This window comes from Furipterus horrens, unplaced genomic scaffold, assembly GCF_987537825.1.
Source record: "Furipterus horrens unplaced genomic scaffold, mFurHor1.1.pri manual_scaffold_4, whole genome shotgun sequence".
Lineage (NCBI taxonomy): Eukaryota > Metazoa > Chordata > Mammalia > Chiroptera > Furipteridae > Furipterus > Furipterus horrens.
The window spans coordinates 42,111,023-42,127,212 of NW_028327174.1; the positions used below are offsets into that span (position 1 = coordinate 42,111,023).

The window sequence follows — 16,190 nt, forward strand, 5'->3', positions numbered from 1 at the left end:
CAGTTTCCTACAAAGGCTTACTTTTGATAATATCCTCTGACTTTTAGACCTTTACAAAAGACCTTTTCATGACATAATTCAAGAACTTCAAAAAGTAATGCCTTTATACCATAATATGAAATTACCATTAATGCTACATACTAGAATACTACTTTTAAAACTTTTTTTCTATTTTAATATACATGTGAACATCACTAGATAAAAAAAAATTCTATTTCAAAATTATACATGAAATGATATTATGGTCAAATGAATATGATATCAGTGAATAACTGTAATTTTATCTATTGAAAATTAAAATCTCATATCACTGTACTAATTATTAAAAAACTAACTACCAAAAGAACACCTAAGGCAAAGATGGCAATAAAATGGGAAATGTAGTACTTTCCATTAGTAAGATTATATTTCAATCAGAAAAGTATTAAAAAATTATAAATGTGTTCCTAAAGGCTTTGAAATAAATTTAAAAATATTGACTATGCACAATTGGGCATCTTTACTCAATGGAATGTACTGAATACCAACATTTGTCATGTAGACAAAAAGATAGATGTGCTAGGCTCTGAAGAAGCATATAGCAATCCTGATATAGCCCATTTCTGCCCAGAATTTCAAAAATATTTTCCAGAATCATCAATATTTCAAAATGAAGAGATGAAGCTTAGATATGAATTATTTTATCAAGCTAGTTCTCATTTTAATTTTGTAACATATGTGCTCACATATGATTTTTATTTGTTGGCCTGTAATTTTTTTATATATATATTTATATACTGCTATTACAAGGAGAGACTAGCAATCTTTCTGAGAAAAATAGTCAACAGAGTGATATTCACCAGGGATCAAAGGTGCAGTAATTATAATGGCTAAAAACCAAAATTAAAGCTATCGCCTAAGAAATCTGTGTTTCTAGAGTTTCAACCTGACACGACTAAATACAAATATAATGCAGTCTGATGAATAAGTGAAGTTTTTATTTATAGTGCAAGTCATTTAAAGCTAGATATCCAAAAATATGGGGATAAATGTTTGAATCATAGATTTTCTTTATCTAAATGCACAAAAAAGCAAAAATAGTTTTTTAAAAAAATATTTTTATTATTTATTTATTTTTAGTGAGAGGGGAAGGGAGGAAGAAAGGGAGATAAAAACATCACTGTGTGGTTGCCTATCGTGCTCCCTCAACTGGGGACCTGGCCCACAACTTAGGCATGTGCCCTGACTGGGAATCAAACTAGCAACCCTTTGGTTCACAGGCCAGCGTTCAAACCACTGAGCCACACCAGCCAGGGCAAAACACTTTATTTCTAATCTAGGCCTGTACTTATGATGATGAGCTACAATGGCTCAAAAGATATGGTTCATCGATAAAGAGACCGAATTTTCTATTTTCAGTATGAAGACTTTATTTTTATTTTTTTTTTTGCCTTACACAAGAGAGTTATATTAAAATCTATGGATGATATGAGCTAATAAGTAGATAAATTTTAGATGCCTTTCCAATTGCCTTTTGAAAAAAGCTTTGCAATCAATAGTTCAAAAGATAGTGGAGGGTCAGAGAAATAAACTTAATCTGATACTTCTCCATAATTTAAAGAATTTCAGTTTTTATTTCATTTAGTTATATAACAATACGTCTATACTGGGGGTAAGGAGCAGGAAGAGAGGGAGGTGCAAATTTTGCTAACCATTCTAAAACATTTACGTAACTGAAAAACAGGCAATATATAGTCTATTCAATTATTCCCCCTTATTTTCTTACTATGTAGACCTATTTTACAGATAGACAAAAAGGTAGAAGAGCAAACCTTAAAACACCACAGTTAGCTATTGGTTGTAGCTTTGGTAAAGACTTTGATGCCCAAGAGGGTGAAACCTCAGTGTAAAACAGGACCTATGACATCCACCTTGAATACAGATGCACTCACATAAAAACGACCCAGTTGCAGCTCTTCTACCATAGCCACTAAAACCAAAAAGTAACAACACAAAACGAAGTAAATTAAAAGAGGTGGATTCAGTGGGGAGGAAAGAAAGCAACTATGACAAGGACAGCCTAGAGAAGTGGAATCCAAAGGTCAAGCCCCAGACAGGTTTAGAATTTGTCAGCCAACAGGCGGTAAGAAATAATTCTTTCCTGCATGACTTGATTTTTTTTTTTCTTGATGGGGTTGCTGCCCCAAATTTTAGTATTTGGATTTATGCTTCCTCTTTCAAAATCAGAAACATCCTTAGAAAAGAAGCTAACTGGCTGTCAGGCATTTGCACTGGCATAAATTCCTGTTGTCAGATGGCTTTGCTCCCGAGTTTGAATGTAAAGAGATTTGAGGAAAAAGTAGATGATTTTGAAATTAGGAGTACTTGGGAGTAAGGTAGACTTAGTGAGAACTGACTGCGTCATGAACAAATGGATCAAGGCAGCACAGGAACACAAAGTCAGTAGATGGCAACAAGAAAGAACTAAGGCAAAAATTCACATTTTTCCCCGCAAAGGTTGACTACATCCATGAGAACTAACGTTTCTTTCCCCTTTTTTTTTTTGTCTTTTCCTATTCCCTTCAGAATTGCTTTCACCACACTATAAAATGGGTAAAAATCATTTTATGTGAGTGAGTTGGGAAACCTGGACACTATGTATTTATAATACTTTCTAGAAAAAAAATTAGTTCAAGTTTCAAACTATTTTAATTGAACTTACTACGTATGTAAGGTTGAGGCAGAACACAAATTTTGTAATGTCTCTCTGATACATACAAAACTAATATGAGGCATGTAACGCAACTTGACAAAAATCAGCATATCCAAAGAGAAGCTATAGCTACCAAAGTGTTCCTATGGAAGACTCATCACTAACTTCAGTAAACCTGAAGTCATTCTCAACTCTGCTGAAAATCTTTATTTGTTTCAACCTGTAGCAAACCCTTTGGCTAAAATGAGAGCTTACCTCCATTTTTAAAATAGAAACATTACATTCAACTAAATATTATTTGCATCTATAGCTAAAAGTTATTGATTACAAACAAAATCTTTATCAAGCTTAGTAAAATAGTATTGGCTTTCATTTTTTAATCCACAACAAAGTTTAAATAGTGTGATAAAAACTCTATTAAATTTTACAAATTCATATTTGTGGTAAAGTAAATTCATAAACTGGTTCTAAAGGCTAATATAGTTATATATTCTATGATACACAAGAAAAACTTTCCTAGGTTCACACTACATTATCTTTCAGTTTTACAAAGACATAAGGTAGTCTGTGTGTGAAAATGTTTTGTAAAGCATTTTTTAAAACACTGAATAGGAGTTATTTATTTATAGTATGTATTAATTTGTTTTTCTCATTCTAAGCTATCTTTCATTTTTTTTTCACAGATTACCTTATCTCAATTTAATGTATCTGGCTTTTTTATTTTTATCAGAAATTTTTCTTCAATCTCACATAACTTTGTGTTAGAAAATAACTTTTTTCACTTGAATATTTATATTTAAATCCAGTTGTTTGGTAAGTTCTTAGTATTAAACCTGCTGTTATTTTTATTGTTATAATTATTACATCTAAATAAATTACAAAAATCATAACTTGTCACTTTTAAATTACTTATTTAATATTTTTATCTTGAAATGGTTGAAAAGCAATAGATAAAAATCCTAATAATAAAATGTTTCTCCTTTAATACTATTTATCAGTCAAAAATGCTTACAACCCTGTATTATCACAAAAATAACCTGCATCAGAGGTATTAATTTGGGATAGCTATAGACACTACAAGAATGTCAAAACAGCCTATGTTTCTATTGGTATCCCTAGCTTTTTTTATTATTCATGTCCAACAGTGATTCAGGTAACATCTCTATATTTAACTCAAAAGGAAAGAGCAGAACCAGCTCATAACCTTGAGAAATGTACCCTTGGTTATACTTATACATGAACACAAACCACCAAAACCTTTAAAATACTAGTCAAAACCTTTGATATTTTGACCAACTGCAGAACTAATTTTATATGTAAATGTTAAGTCATGTGCACAAGTCTCATTTTCATTCAAGCAGTACGTTGAGTCACACTTGTTTCAATAATTCTATAATCATTATTCAGTTTTAATTGCCCTACCTAAGAGGGAATCATTATAGATTTCTTAATGCTGCCATAATCAGCCATCCGTGAAGAACACCTGCTAAGACATTAGTATCTTAAGAATGCAATTTAAATTGCAATGCCTCCTAAACATAGATGTGTAACTCCTTGTTTTAATTATTTTAATCATTCTTTTTTAATTCAAGGACACAAAGTAGAATTAATATGAAGAATTTTATCTCCAATAACTTTGACCAACTCTTTTTTTATTTATTTTTTTCATGTAAGAAATGCCTGGTTGCCTAAAAAAAAAAAACTAAATAAATTGAGCAAAGCAGTAGGTAGACTAAATGTCAATAATAATTGTACAAAGTGCACCCCTTGTAACACACCGTTAACAAATAAGAAGCTTTGCCTACTTTTGAATATCTAGCCAAAAATGCTTAAAATTAATTTGACTGGCATGTTCAAAATATATTTGACTGCACTATAGAATTAGTATGTAAACATGTAAGGAATTTATGAGTATTTAACCACTCGCACATTATAAGTGGTCATATTTTTATTTTCCTCCTCTTTTTTGCACCCAGTTGATTTCAGGAGATATTATCAGGATGCAAGGAAAAGAGAGCCTAGAATAGTGGTGAACAGCTGAGTAGCTCCTTGTAGGAAGATTCAGATAATAACTTTCATGTAATCAAATTAGAAGCCTTGCAGAAAATACTTAGGAGAACAAATGATATTAAATGACAGTCTGATGAATTAGTTTAGCCTTTAGTTAAACGAATCTAGACAGGAATTAGAATATATCCGTGAGACTATTTAATTGCATTAGAAATGGGGGGGGGATGAAAACACTGAATTGTAATGGTACAGCAAGCTTTGCAGAAAAGAAAGGTGAATGAAATGCAAAAGCAGCTATTTGAAGAAATAATAAAACAATCTCTAGTAGTAACTTTACCTTGCCATAGCCTAAATAAAATTCATTGCCATAATATTATAATTAAACTTTTTACATACAAGTAGTGGTAAACTATTAAGAACATCATTGTAATTGTCAGCTAATTTAAATATTTCATTTGTTACTATACTTATGAGACTACGTATATTCATTGTAATCACAAATTAAAGTACCCTGATAAGTGAAAACAAAATAGGGATTCATAAACCAGTGATTGTAAAACACTACCTTTTTTTCTTCTTCTTTTCTTTCCTCTTCAGCTTTTCTAAATCTTTCTTAGCTAGATCTATAATTTCAATGGTCTCCTTGTCTGAGGAGAGTATAGAGGGAGAGAAAGATGATGGTCCGCTGAAGTAAGTTGATCTTGCCGTGGCTCTTGTCAAGTTTTTTCGAAGGTTCTCATTCACTGCTTCACTCTCTAATAATTTTGCCCTAGTGAATGAAAATATAGTTAAATAGGAAACATCTTTTATTGTGGTAAAAAATACATACCATAGCATTTACCAGCCTAACCATTCCTAAGTGGACAGTTCTGCAGCCCACCAAGTTCACTGACGCTGCTGTTGCAGCCACTGTCATCATCTGTCTCCAGAACTTCCTTATCTTCTCCAGCTGAAGCTCTGTATCAGTGAATCGCTAACTCCTAGTTCCCCTCTCCTCCCAGGCCCTGGCAACCATCATTCTAATTTCTGCCTCTACCAAGTTAACTACACCAGGAATAAATAGGCATTTTAAATGAGTTGTTTTGCATGCTAAAAAAAAAGACTTCCAAAATGTCTTTCAATATTGCTATAAGGTAGACTTTAACAAATAAATGTGTTCATAAACATTAATGTTTAGGATATTTTTTAATTCCCTGATTAAATAATTACAAATTTGAAATCACACTCTTGTGTTCAAAAGTGCGAATAGTAATTAGATTACTTGCATTCTGGCCACCAGGCACTAGTTATCCTTGCTTTGTAAAGCCATCATTTAAACTTAAAATACACAAGCAGTGTCGTTCTCAACCCTTCAGTTCCTCATTCATCATGCTATAATAGCATCCCCAAATCCTTGCAAAGAATAGTCAGTCAAACTCGCCCCTAACTGGCTGAGAGACATCTGGCTCCTGAATGTGGCATGGGAAAAGACGATATCTCCAAGGAAACCTGACTCTGATAATTGAAAACATTCTTTTGTTTGGTCAAGTGGTCCGACTAATGACAGGAGAATAATGTATGTACAATCAGTAATATGCAAAACCACAGAATGATAAGATCCTAAAAGACTGTGGACTTGAGACTAAAAGAGATTCAGAACCCTCTAGGCTAGTCCCTTTACTTTGATTTGATTTATCTACTTGAATATAATAGCTTTCCAAGGTAAACTGGCAAATGTGACTGAGACAGGGCTATAAAGCGAAAATGCTACCTACTACCTCTGCCCCAAAACTGTATTACTAAGTACTTTTGCTGTATGTGAAAATATTTCAGAGAAAGATGCTAGATTATTTGTAACAATTAAGTTCTTGAAGGCATAGTCAGCTCTGTGTTTTCTCATTATTTACCAAAATTATTCATGACACTGTTGAAACCAGCTGGAGATAGACTGTATGTAAATCAGTGAATATATATTTTAAGTTAATGTCCTACTAATTCTTTAATGAAATTGTTTTATTATATATCTGGTGCTATATATGAGCAGAAAACAATTATAATATTGTTAAATGGTTAAGTAGCTGTGTACAAACTTGTAGGTTAAATGACTTTAAAATTATTTTAAAGGAAATCATAAATATAACCCTGTCTTTCTCAAAACAAGAGGCAACCTAAGTATAAAGACTCAGCTTAACTATAAAAAGTCAAGCCCTGACCAGTCTGACTCAGTTGGTTGGGCATCGTCCTGCAAAGTGAAAGGTCAGCAGTTCAATTCCCAGTCAGGGCACATGCTTGGGTTGTGGGTTTGGTCCCTAGTCAGTGTGCATGCCAGAGGTCACCAGTCTATGCTCCCCTCTCAAATCAATGTTTCTGTCCCTCTCTTTCTCCCTCCTTTCCCCTCTCTCTAAAAATAAATAAAGTCTTCAAAAAAAAAAAATAGAAAGTCAAAATTTATACTTTTCCATATTTTCAATATCTATTATAAAGCCTGGTGCATAATAATGAATATTAATACTAAATGAAAATATAATAAGCGAATTTTCAATAATGACCTGTCTTTTTTCAAAGTTAAAACTCAGTTTTATTTACTTGTTTGTAAATAATGTTGTGTGTTATTATTCCAAAACTTTCAGACACAGAATACTTAATAATATTATAGGCAGTAAATGACCTGTCCTTTAATTGGCTGATTCATATAACAATGAGACAACTTGTGTTTTTTTTTCATTACCTGATTTTTAAAGTTTGTATTTGGTAGGTGTATGTTCGAAGTTTCTTCAATCCTAGTGCTGATAAAGTTAAACCTTCAGGGCTCAGCTCCACAGACCCCATGCTACATTAGCAGAACCTGCTTTTTATATGGGCTGCAGAGACAGCACCTCTCTGTTACCCTTTTTCTCTTCACACTCTCCCTCGCACCCACTTGTCGCTGCCTGCATTTCATTTAACAGGCAACTAAACAGTGAGGCATGGAGGAAGTCTACAAACTTCCTTAGTGAGGAGCAGACTGAGGGCTTGCCTCTCAGCTCTGTCACTCACTAAATCTTGGACCATTAATCTCTAAAAGCCTCCACTGTTTCCTCTGTAAAATGGAGATAAAACATATGTACTTCCCTAGAATTATCATGAGGGTCAATGATACAATAAATTTAAACTCACCTGACTGATAATGTATTTAACAAATAATAACTATTCTTATCAAAAAGTTGCTAACAATATAATTATCTAACAACAATATAATTATCTAACATAGGGAATTAGGTAAATGAATTAAAAATGGAAGACAATACTACATGGAACCATGCAAAAATCATGTTAGGAAAATAGTTAATAACATTCTCAAAATACTCATGATATCTTGTCACATTTCAAAGAATGGACAGCAATTTTGCTAAAGTATGCTTTCAAAATATTGAAGAGATATATCAATATGGTACACCAGTTTTAGGCACTGTGGGAATATGAATAATTTTAATTTTGTTTATACTGCCTTATGTTTTCAAAAAATTTCTATAAAAAATTAAATACCACCAAAACAATAGTTAATTAATTAGTAACATTATTTCACAAAATAATAATGACATGTAAGTTATTAAAAGGTAAAAAGGTAACTAGCATATTTTACAATTAGAATAAGACTTAAAATATAGACTTAAAATTTTGGGGGGGTACTGGGCAGAGGGGAGTAAAGGGGGGGAAATTGGAACTATTGTAACAACATAATCAATAAAATATACAAAAAATTTTTTTTCTAAAATTTTACTTATTTATTTTTAGAGAGATGAGAGGGGAGGGAGAAGGGAGAGAAACCTCAAAGTGAGAGAGAAACATTAATCAGTTGCCTCTCTCACACACCCCAACCAGGGACTGAACTCGCAACCCAGGCATGTGCCCTGACAAGGAATTGAATCAGCACCCCTTCACTTTGCAGGACAATGACCAACCAACTGAGCCACACCAGTCAGAGCAAAATATAAACATTTCCAAGTGACAATACATATATTTCTCTTAAGTTTAGGAAGCTGTAAATAAATGCCTTCCTAAGACCATGTTTTGATAGAAATATGAATTGGAGCAGGATTTAGTAAACAAAAACAAAATGTGAGAACTTGTATATAAACAATAATAATATGCTAGGCCTTTACAGTACTTTCAAATTTAAGAACTTTTATATCCTGTGCTTTATTTAAACCCTGTAATAAGTCTTTGAGTCTAGCAGGTATTAATTACCTCATTCTTTCAGATGAATTAACTGAAGTTTAGAGATGTTAGGTCACTTTCCCAAGGTCACACACTTATTAATAAGTTTAAAAATTTCAAAACAGGTGGGTAATCCAATCTAGTTCAAAGCTCATTTATGTTTATATGTAAATTATTATAGTGCTAGGATTCTAGAAGCCTACTTCTCAGGAGTGAGACACACCTAATTAAAGAACCATTAAAGAAAAGTTGGGAAAGTGGAACAAGCTATTAACCTACACTAAGGAAGATTTGATCACTGATTGATTTCAGACCCTGTCTCATCTCTCTTCTCTAAACGACTTTAGAATGGTCTTAACTCAAGAACAAGAAGAAAGAATTTATTAAGTGCTGCTTTTAGTCACTAGGAGGGGTGGAAATGATCCAGTCAGTCTTCTAGGAAATAACACTAACGCAGCCATTTTTCCAAAAGTGAGCTCAAGCCTAGATAAGATCTTAGAATAACAGGGTAGAAGAGAAGAAACAGAGCACAATGACCAGAGCATGGAATCGGCCTTCAGAATTGACCAGTGCCAAGGAAAACAAAGAGAAGCAAGTTAGGAGCAGGAAGAGTATCTTCAGGTACTAAAAGATAGATACTAGTTGTGTCTCAAGGAAAGGTAAAGACAGAGTTTGACCCAGTGAGGAAAGACAAGTTTTTGGCAGTAGGTGGGAAAGAGCATTGCCCACACAGGAAAGAAGTTCAACCCCAGGTAGCTGCTTACCAGAACCAGGACCCAATACCGCAAAGGTCTCCACCCAAAGGTAAAGTTTGGAGATACAGGTACAGAAAAAAAGTAACAGTTAATAAAGTAAATATTTGTTTTTGCTGTCTGAAACACTTAAGGAATCCAGTGTGCCTTGCCAGGGGCAGAAACAGTAGAAACATTCCTTATCTCTTTTTAATAATCTCTAGAATAGTCAGAAGGAGAAAAAGGGAAAGAGCACAAATACAAGATGGAGAAGTATTGAGATAGCTGTGAAACATGATCTCCCACTTGGTTATTTTCTGCAAATGGGTACAGAAGTGAGACCTGAGCTACTCAGATGCTCCCATGGAGCAGACTATAGTTTTACTTCAAGAGAAGGTAGATGAGCCATCCGGGCAAACCATGGAACTTGAGTAAAATATAAAAATGATTAGTGTCCCTGACCTTCTTTCTGACCTCTACTTCCCCAGCCGGGGCTCAGGGGTCTCATCTGTATTCCCATACCAGGCAGTGGCATTCCTTTTGCTAATTTCTGTCATTCCACTTATGACATGTGATTATTTATGTAAGGTGCCCCACCTAGACTGAACTTGTTTATGTCTCACTTGCTGAGTCCATGGCATGGCACTCCACATACAGTGAACATTTGTAGTATGTGAGTGAAAATGTGAGTGATGAATGAGCCTCTATACCAGAGAGGCAGGCAAATATGTAGGGATGCAATGATTCACACAGAAGAAGTGGCTGGAGAAGTAGAAAGGAACAGAAGGAATGGGAGATTTAAAAAATTAAAGATGAGTTATTGATGCTGACCTTTCTCAAATGGTGAGGAATGGCACCAAGGTCATTCCACCAATTATGCCTGTCCTGTATGTCATCAGGTTAGGTAAGCTCCCACCAGGGGTATGACAACCAGCATAGGAAGATGACATGGGAATATAATGTGGGAAGAGATGGAAGGAAAGTTGTTTGGAATGCAACATTATGGAAAGGCAAGTACCTATTCTCCTAAAGTTAACCTGCCCAAAGGGTTGAAATATCAACATTAATAGTTACTACACAATAAGCCCAACAAATAGCAATATTACTATACTGCAAAACCCAAAATGTGTATTTTATACCACAGAACATGAACTGTACCTGAGATCTTCGATTTCTTTTATATAACTGTGAATCATATTACTAATTTCCTCATTCCCTTCCCCTGCAAGATAAAATATGAAAATAAGAATTTCTTTTCAATTAAAACTTCAACAAAATAGAATGGGAGAAAAAAACAAGTTATGGAAACAAAATAATTATGCTTTAAAACAGAATTCATACAGAAAATTTCCCACCCTTAACTATATAATACAACAAATGCAGGGCAAGTTTTGTTTCTATAAGAATGTATTATTTACAAAGAAAGCATTTAAGTTAAAATCACAGGTTGTACACACACAGATTGACATTTCTACTTCGAATGTTCCAGGTAATTAACAAACACAAAAAAAACGGCCCCTGCCCTCCACCCGTTATCCCCTCATCCCGCCCCACATGCTTACCTGCTCTGGCAAGAACTTGATTGGCCTGATCGCTAACAAGCTGTGTGATTCGGGTCCTTAATGCATCAACCGTCTCTTGCATGGCTTTGATTCTTACACGTAGGTTATTATTTTCAGTCTGTAGCATAGCATTCTCATGAAACATGTCATTGATGCTTTCCACACCCTCTTCATCAATTATTCTTTTACCCTAGAAAAGAAAGATATTTCCCTGTTGGTTGAGGAGCCTTAAATACACAAGAGATTTGTTTAAGGATATTACAAGACTATGCAGTTCTACAACCTAGAGCCTTTTGTCTTAACAGCCTCAAGGCAAAACAGATCCCTTTCCCTCTACTGCATCCCTCCGTAGGGTCACTAAAGAAATTAATTGAATAGGAAGCTTTTTGAAACAAGCACTTGGTCAGGTTGATAGGCTAAAAGGTTGATAGGCTAAGCATGATTAAGGAAAACTAGAGAATTCTACCTTCAAAAGGAATGAGGCCACTATCAAGACAGACAAGAGGCTCCAGAGGCATAGATGTGCAAATCATCACAAAAGGTATTACTGTGTTCACAAAACGTACAATAAAATGCACAGTCAAGCCCATTAGCTTACTGTTTTGTACTCCATGAGCTCCATCTGAAGTCGTGTGATTTCACTGCGGAGTGCGTTGATCTGCTGACTAGCTCTGTCCTGATTAACCATCACCTTGTTCTTGATATTTCTAGCTCGATTGGCATATTTTAAGGTATTTAAAGTTTCCATAAAATCTCTGTCTGAAGGGCTGACACATGCTATCATGATTGTTTGGCTGAAAGTTATAAAGAATAATTAGGTTTACAGATAAAAGCAAATAAAACACTGCAATAATCATTTTAAAATTCCTGCCCTTTGAATAATATCTTCTCTTCAAAATACCAGAAGATTAATACTAATAACTTAATTATAAAAACAAATGTAAAAGCCCCTATGCTTTAAGACTATCTTAAAGAAAAAGATTTTGTTTACTTAAGTAAAACTGGGGACAATGAATTTATATTATCCTTCTTTGATCCATAATACCATGAGAAAGTATAAATACATATATTAATTTCTCATCTGTTTACAATAAAAATATTTGAGACAATGCACATAGAATAATTCTAGAATTCAATCTATGTGCCAAATTGAAATTTAAAATGATTTTTTTCATTACCTACTTAGTATTTGAGGATTTGAGGATTTTAACTTTTCTTCATTTTATTTCATGACTTGTAACCTGATTTTTGTTGTTCGCAAAATATTTTGCACAAAATCCTATCACCTGAACAAGAAAAGTACTTAGTATACCCATATGTTTTATAACATAAAACATCATTTGTGATTGAGTGGTCCAGATTACTCAGGAAAAATGGAAAACATTACTTTATGGTAATGATGAATAGCTTTCCCAACCAAATAATAGGATAGTAAAATGCTTAGTATGCCCCAGCTATTGTCTGTCGGTGAAACAGACAAGGACATTCTAATCAGCACTTACACATCACTGAACAATATATAAACTGCAATTAAAGAGCTAATTTACCCACACTGGTAGGGAATTCATGCCTATCAGTTAGAATCTATAGCCTCCCAGTCTCCTGCTTCCACTCCTGCCTTGCCCCAATAATCTCAACACAGCACTCATCGTAACCCTTTTAAGAGAGATCACATGTTATCCATCTTTTTCTCTTTATTGGCTACTGCTCATCCTTATTTACCCTTACTCTTACTATTATTCAAGGTTCAACTCAAGTATTGTTTAGTCCAAGAAACCAACCCTTAGTCTAGCTGTGTTTTTTCTATCTGCTTCCTTACATCCTTTGCATATCTCTTTTTGGTTGGTTATATCATCATCATCATCATCATCATCATCATTATTAAATTTTATAAACCCCAACTCTTATACCCTAAATTCCTAGAAGTCAAGAATTATCAACTTTTACTTATCAGTATACCTTGTAAAACAATATTTGGAACATACTATGTCATTAATAAATGCAGTATATGTAATGTGCACATAATATTTATTTAATGGAGGTCAGAAAGTTAAGAAAATTCATGCATCTCTAGCTCTCTTTTGATAAAGAAAAGGTAATCAAGTGAGAGTGATGATTATAGACACTGATTAGGGAACAGGACCACTCAAAGTGTAGACTCCAGTCCAGTGCCAATCTGCAAACTCTTTGTTACCAGTTTATAATAAGTACAGAAATTGAAAATAAACATTTTTAAATTTTGCAACATTTGAGCTTGCTGTAATCAATGAACTCATTGAATAGAGTATAGACCAGTTCAATTGTTCTAGTATTCACATAATAAGTCACAAATGGGGCAAGTTGAGTATAATCATGCACAATACTAAGCTACCACAAATAGGCGATGGAGGAAGAGAAGAACTTGCCCTTCACAAATATTTTGAAAAACACTGGGATCAAGTGCTTAAGGAGAACAGGGAAAGTCAAGAATGAAAAGAGCTAAGATCTGTTATATAGGGAAAAGTTCACAAATTAAATAAAACACAAAAGACAAATTTTAAGAAGGGGTGTGTTCATGAAAAACAAAAAAACAGTAAAGTTGTTTACTTATTAAGTTTATATAAAACCACATATCTGTCTTAGATGAAACCACACCATTTATATTATGTTATATATCATGTATTATTATATTATATCATATATCATATTACATTATACATTAGGGAGGAAATGCCTCACAATATTAACAGTGGTTACTTGTAGATAACAGAAATATAATTGATTTTCTCATGCTCCCTTATTTTTCTATATTTTTCAGAATTTTTTGCTATAACCTTATTGTAGTATATTAAACACTATAAATGTATGAAATCAGCTTTATTTAAAAAATAAAAATCACTAAATTATGTGCATGAATACATGCAGCTTGTGTAAAAAAATATCTTTTTTTTTAAGAGTAATTTGCACAAACTTCACAAAATGAAGGCATTCTGTTTGCTGAAGCTTGTAAGTATAAGGCTTCTGAACTAAGAGTATGATGCTCACTAGGATGGGATTAGAAGAGGTCTTCTTGTTTGAGGAGATACCACCCAGTAGGGAAATGGATGAGTAGTATTTGAGAATTCTTAGCTGTAGCCTGCCTAAAACTCAAAAGGAATTCAGGACCCACAATGCAAATATCTCAGCTGGCTTACAGAGCAAGCAAACTTTCAGAATTACTGAAGTATTAAAAAATATTGAAACTTGTAAGGAGAGGATGTTTGCCATGTATAGGACAGGACTACAATTTAGCAAGCTTGAAATATTTATAGGGCTACAATTTAGCAAACTTAAAAAAATTATATTTGGCTTAAGCAAAAAATAAAAAATTGTCCTGTCGTAAGTAGACCCAGATTGATATTCAAAGTCAGAATGGAAATACAGAAGTAAGAAATGTGCAACAATGTAAGCAACAGTGCACCCATACATAGGATACCCTGAATTGAGATGAAATAAGACAATGCCCATATTACAATAAAAGGAAGAAATATAAAAATGATACTGCTGAATTCTAAAAAAACAGGACTTTATTTCTAAATCATTCTTCAATTTCAACCTAGATTTAATATTATCAAAATTCTTTGAATAATACTTATTCGAAAAGAAAGTTTGAAGGTTTAATTACTGGATCATTTTACATTATCTACTGATCTTTTCAGTAAACATGATGTTAGACCATTGAAAACACTGTAAAATAGATTCTATTCACTGTAGTAGAGTAAATAAAAATGAAATGACTGTCTGTATATTGATGAATGGTACTGTTTGAATTTAAATGCCAAAATATTTCTACTTGTAAAGCCAACATGCTGATGTTTATAAAAAGCAAAGCATGACAAAAGAATATGTTTAGCTGATGAAACGTATCAGAATAATTCAAAGTATGGGAAAGGAGGAATATTAGTGATACTGACAAAGCAAATACCCTATATTTCATTTGACTGACATTTAAAAAAACTCTTTCCATATGCAAAAAAAGTATTCAAATTTTAGGAGACTTTTTTAAATGGTGTAAAATATATTTAAATTGCTTTGTATTTACTTAGCATTTATTTTTCAACATAATTTTGTTAGGCATTAGCTATGTGCCAAGCACCTAAGTAAAAACAATGATAAAGTAGAAAGAGCAAGTTAAATGACTTGGAATAAATTAATTAACCTCTCAGGATTTCAATTTCCTTATCTACATAATAGTGATAATAATACCTGCACCTCAAGGAATGTTGTAAGGACTATGTGAAGTAATCACATATAAAGGACTCACACATTTTATGTACTTAATAATTATTAGTTCCTCATCCTACTAATTTGCTTTATAATAAAAACAGTTCTTATAAGTCACTTTACAAACTTTAAAAATAATGAAGAACTGGAATTCACGAATATGGATAATCACTTATGCGTACCTGTTCCCCCCCAGGGAGTCCTGCAGCAGCCTTGTCAGCTTAGAATCCCTGTAGGGGACGTGGGTGGCCCTCTTGCTCCTGTCTCCCAATGCACTTATTACATTGCCAAGTGCCAACTAAAAGAGTGAGAGAGAAAGAAAATGTACTAATTATAACACTTTTAAATAACAAAAACTTACAGAGAATAATGTGGAGATGACAGAATTGAAAACATTTCGGTTCGGGTTTTTTTAAATTTATATTTTAATAACATAAATTCCTGAGTTTTCTAAGTTAACTATTAAAAACTGACACAGAATTTGACTAAAACTGACTCAACATTTAGCACTATGTCTATGTGTATATATATTCATAATTCATAAATACTTAAATTTCTATTCAGAAATTTCTTTAGAAATAGAAGTAAGATTGGTGACTTTTAACCATCCCTATAATTACCAGGCTATCAAGTGTGTCCTCAGAAAACTGTCAATTCATGTTGCAAATTCTCCTCAACTCAACAAAATGTTTAAGTAGTTTAATATGGGAAGCTGGGGTTCTTGGTGGCGGCAAATGTAGCTCAGCTCCAGATTTGGAAAACCACTGGAAGCGTGGC

The 16,190-nt window shown here is 33.3% G+C and overlaps 1 protein-coding gene across 10 annotated transcripts in view; it reads right to left on the minus strand.

Moving 5' to 3' along the window:
• Positions 1-16,190, minus strand: part of KIF21A (kinesin family member 21A) — a 133,592-nt gene that overhangs the window by 40,975 nt on the left and 76,427 nt on the right. For all 10 annotated transcript variants that reach the window (XM_090273014.1, XM_090273016.1, XM_090273012.1 and 7 more), the window contains exons 7-11: positions 15,596-15,711; positions 11,770-11,965; positions 11,172-11,361; positions 10,768-10,831; positions 5,268-5,471 (exon numbers count right to left, since the gene is read on the minus strand). In XM_090273014.1, the coding sequence (XP_090129140.1) occupies positions 5,268-5,471; positions 10,768-10,831; positions 11,172-11,361; positions 11,770-11,965; positions 15,596-15,711 (770 nt within the window). The remainder of the gene's footprint in view (positions 1-5,267; positions 5,472-10,767; positions 10,832-11,171; positions 11,362-11,769; positions 11,966-15,595; positions 15,712-16,190) is intronic.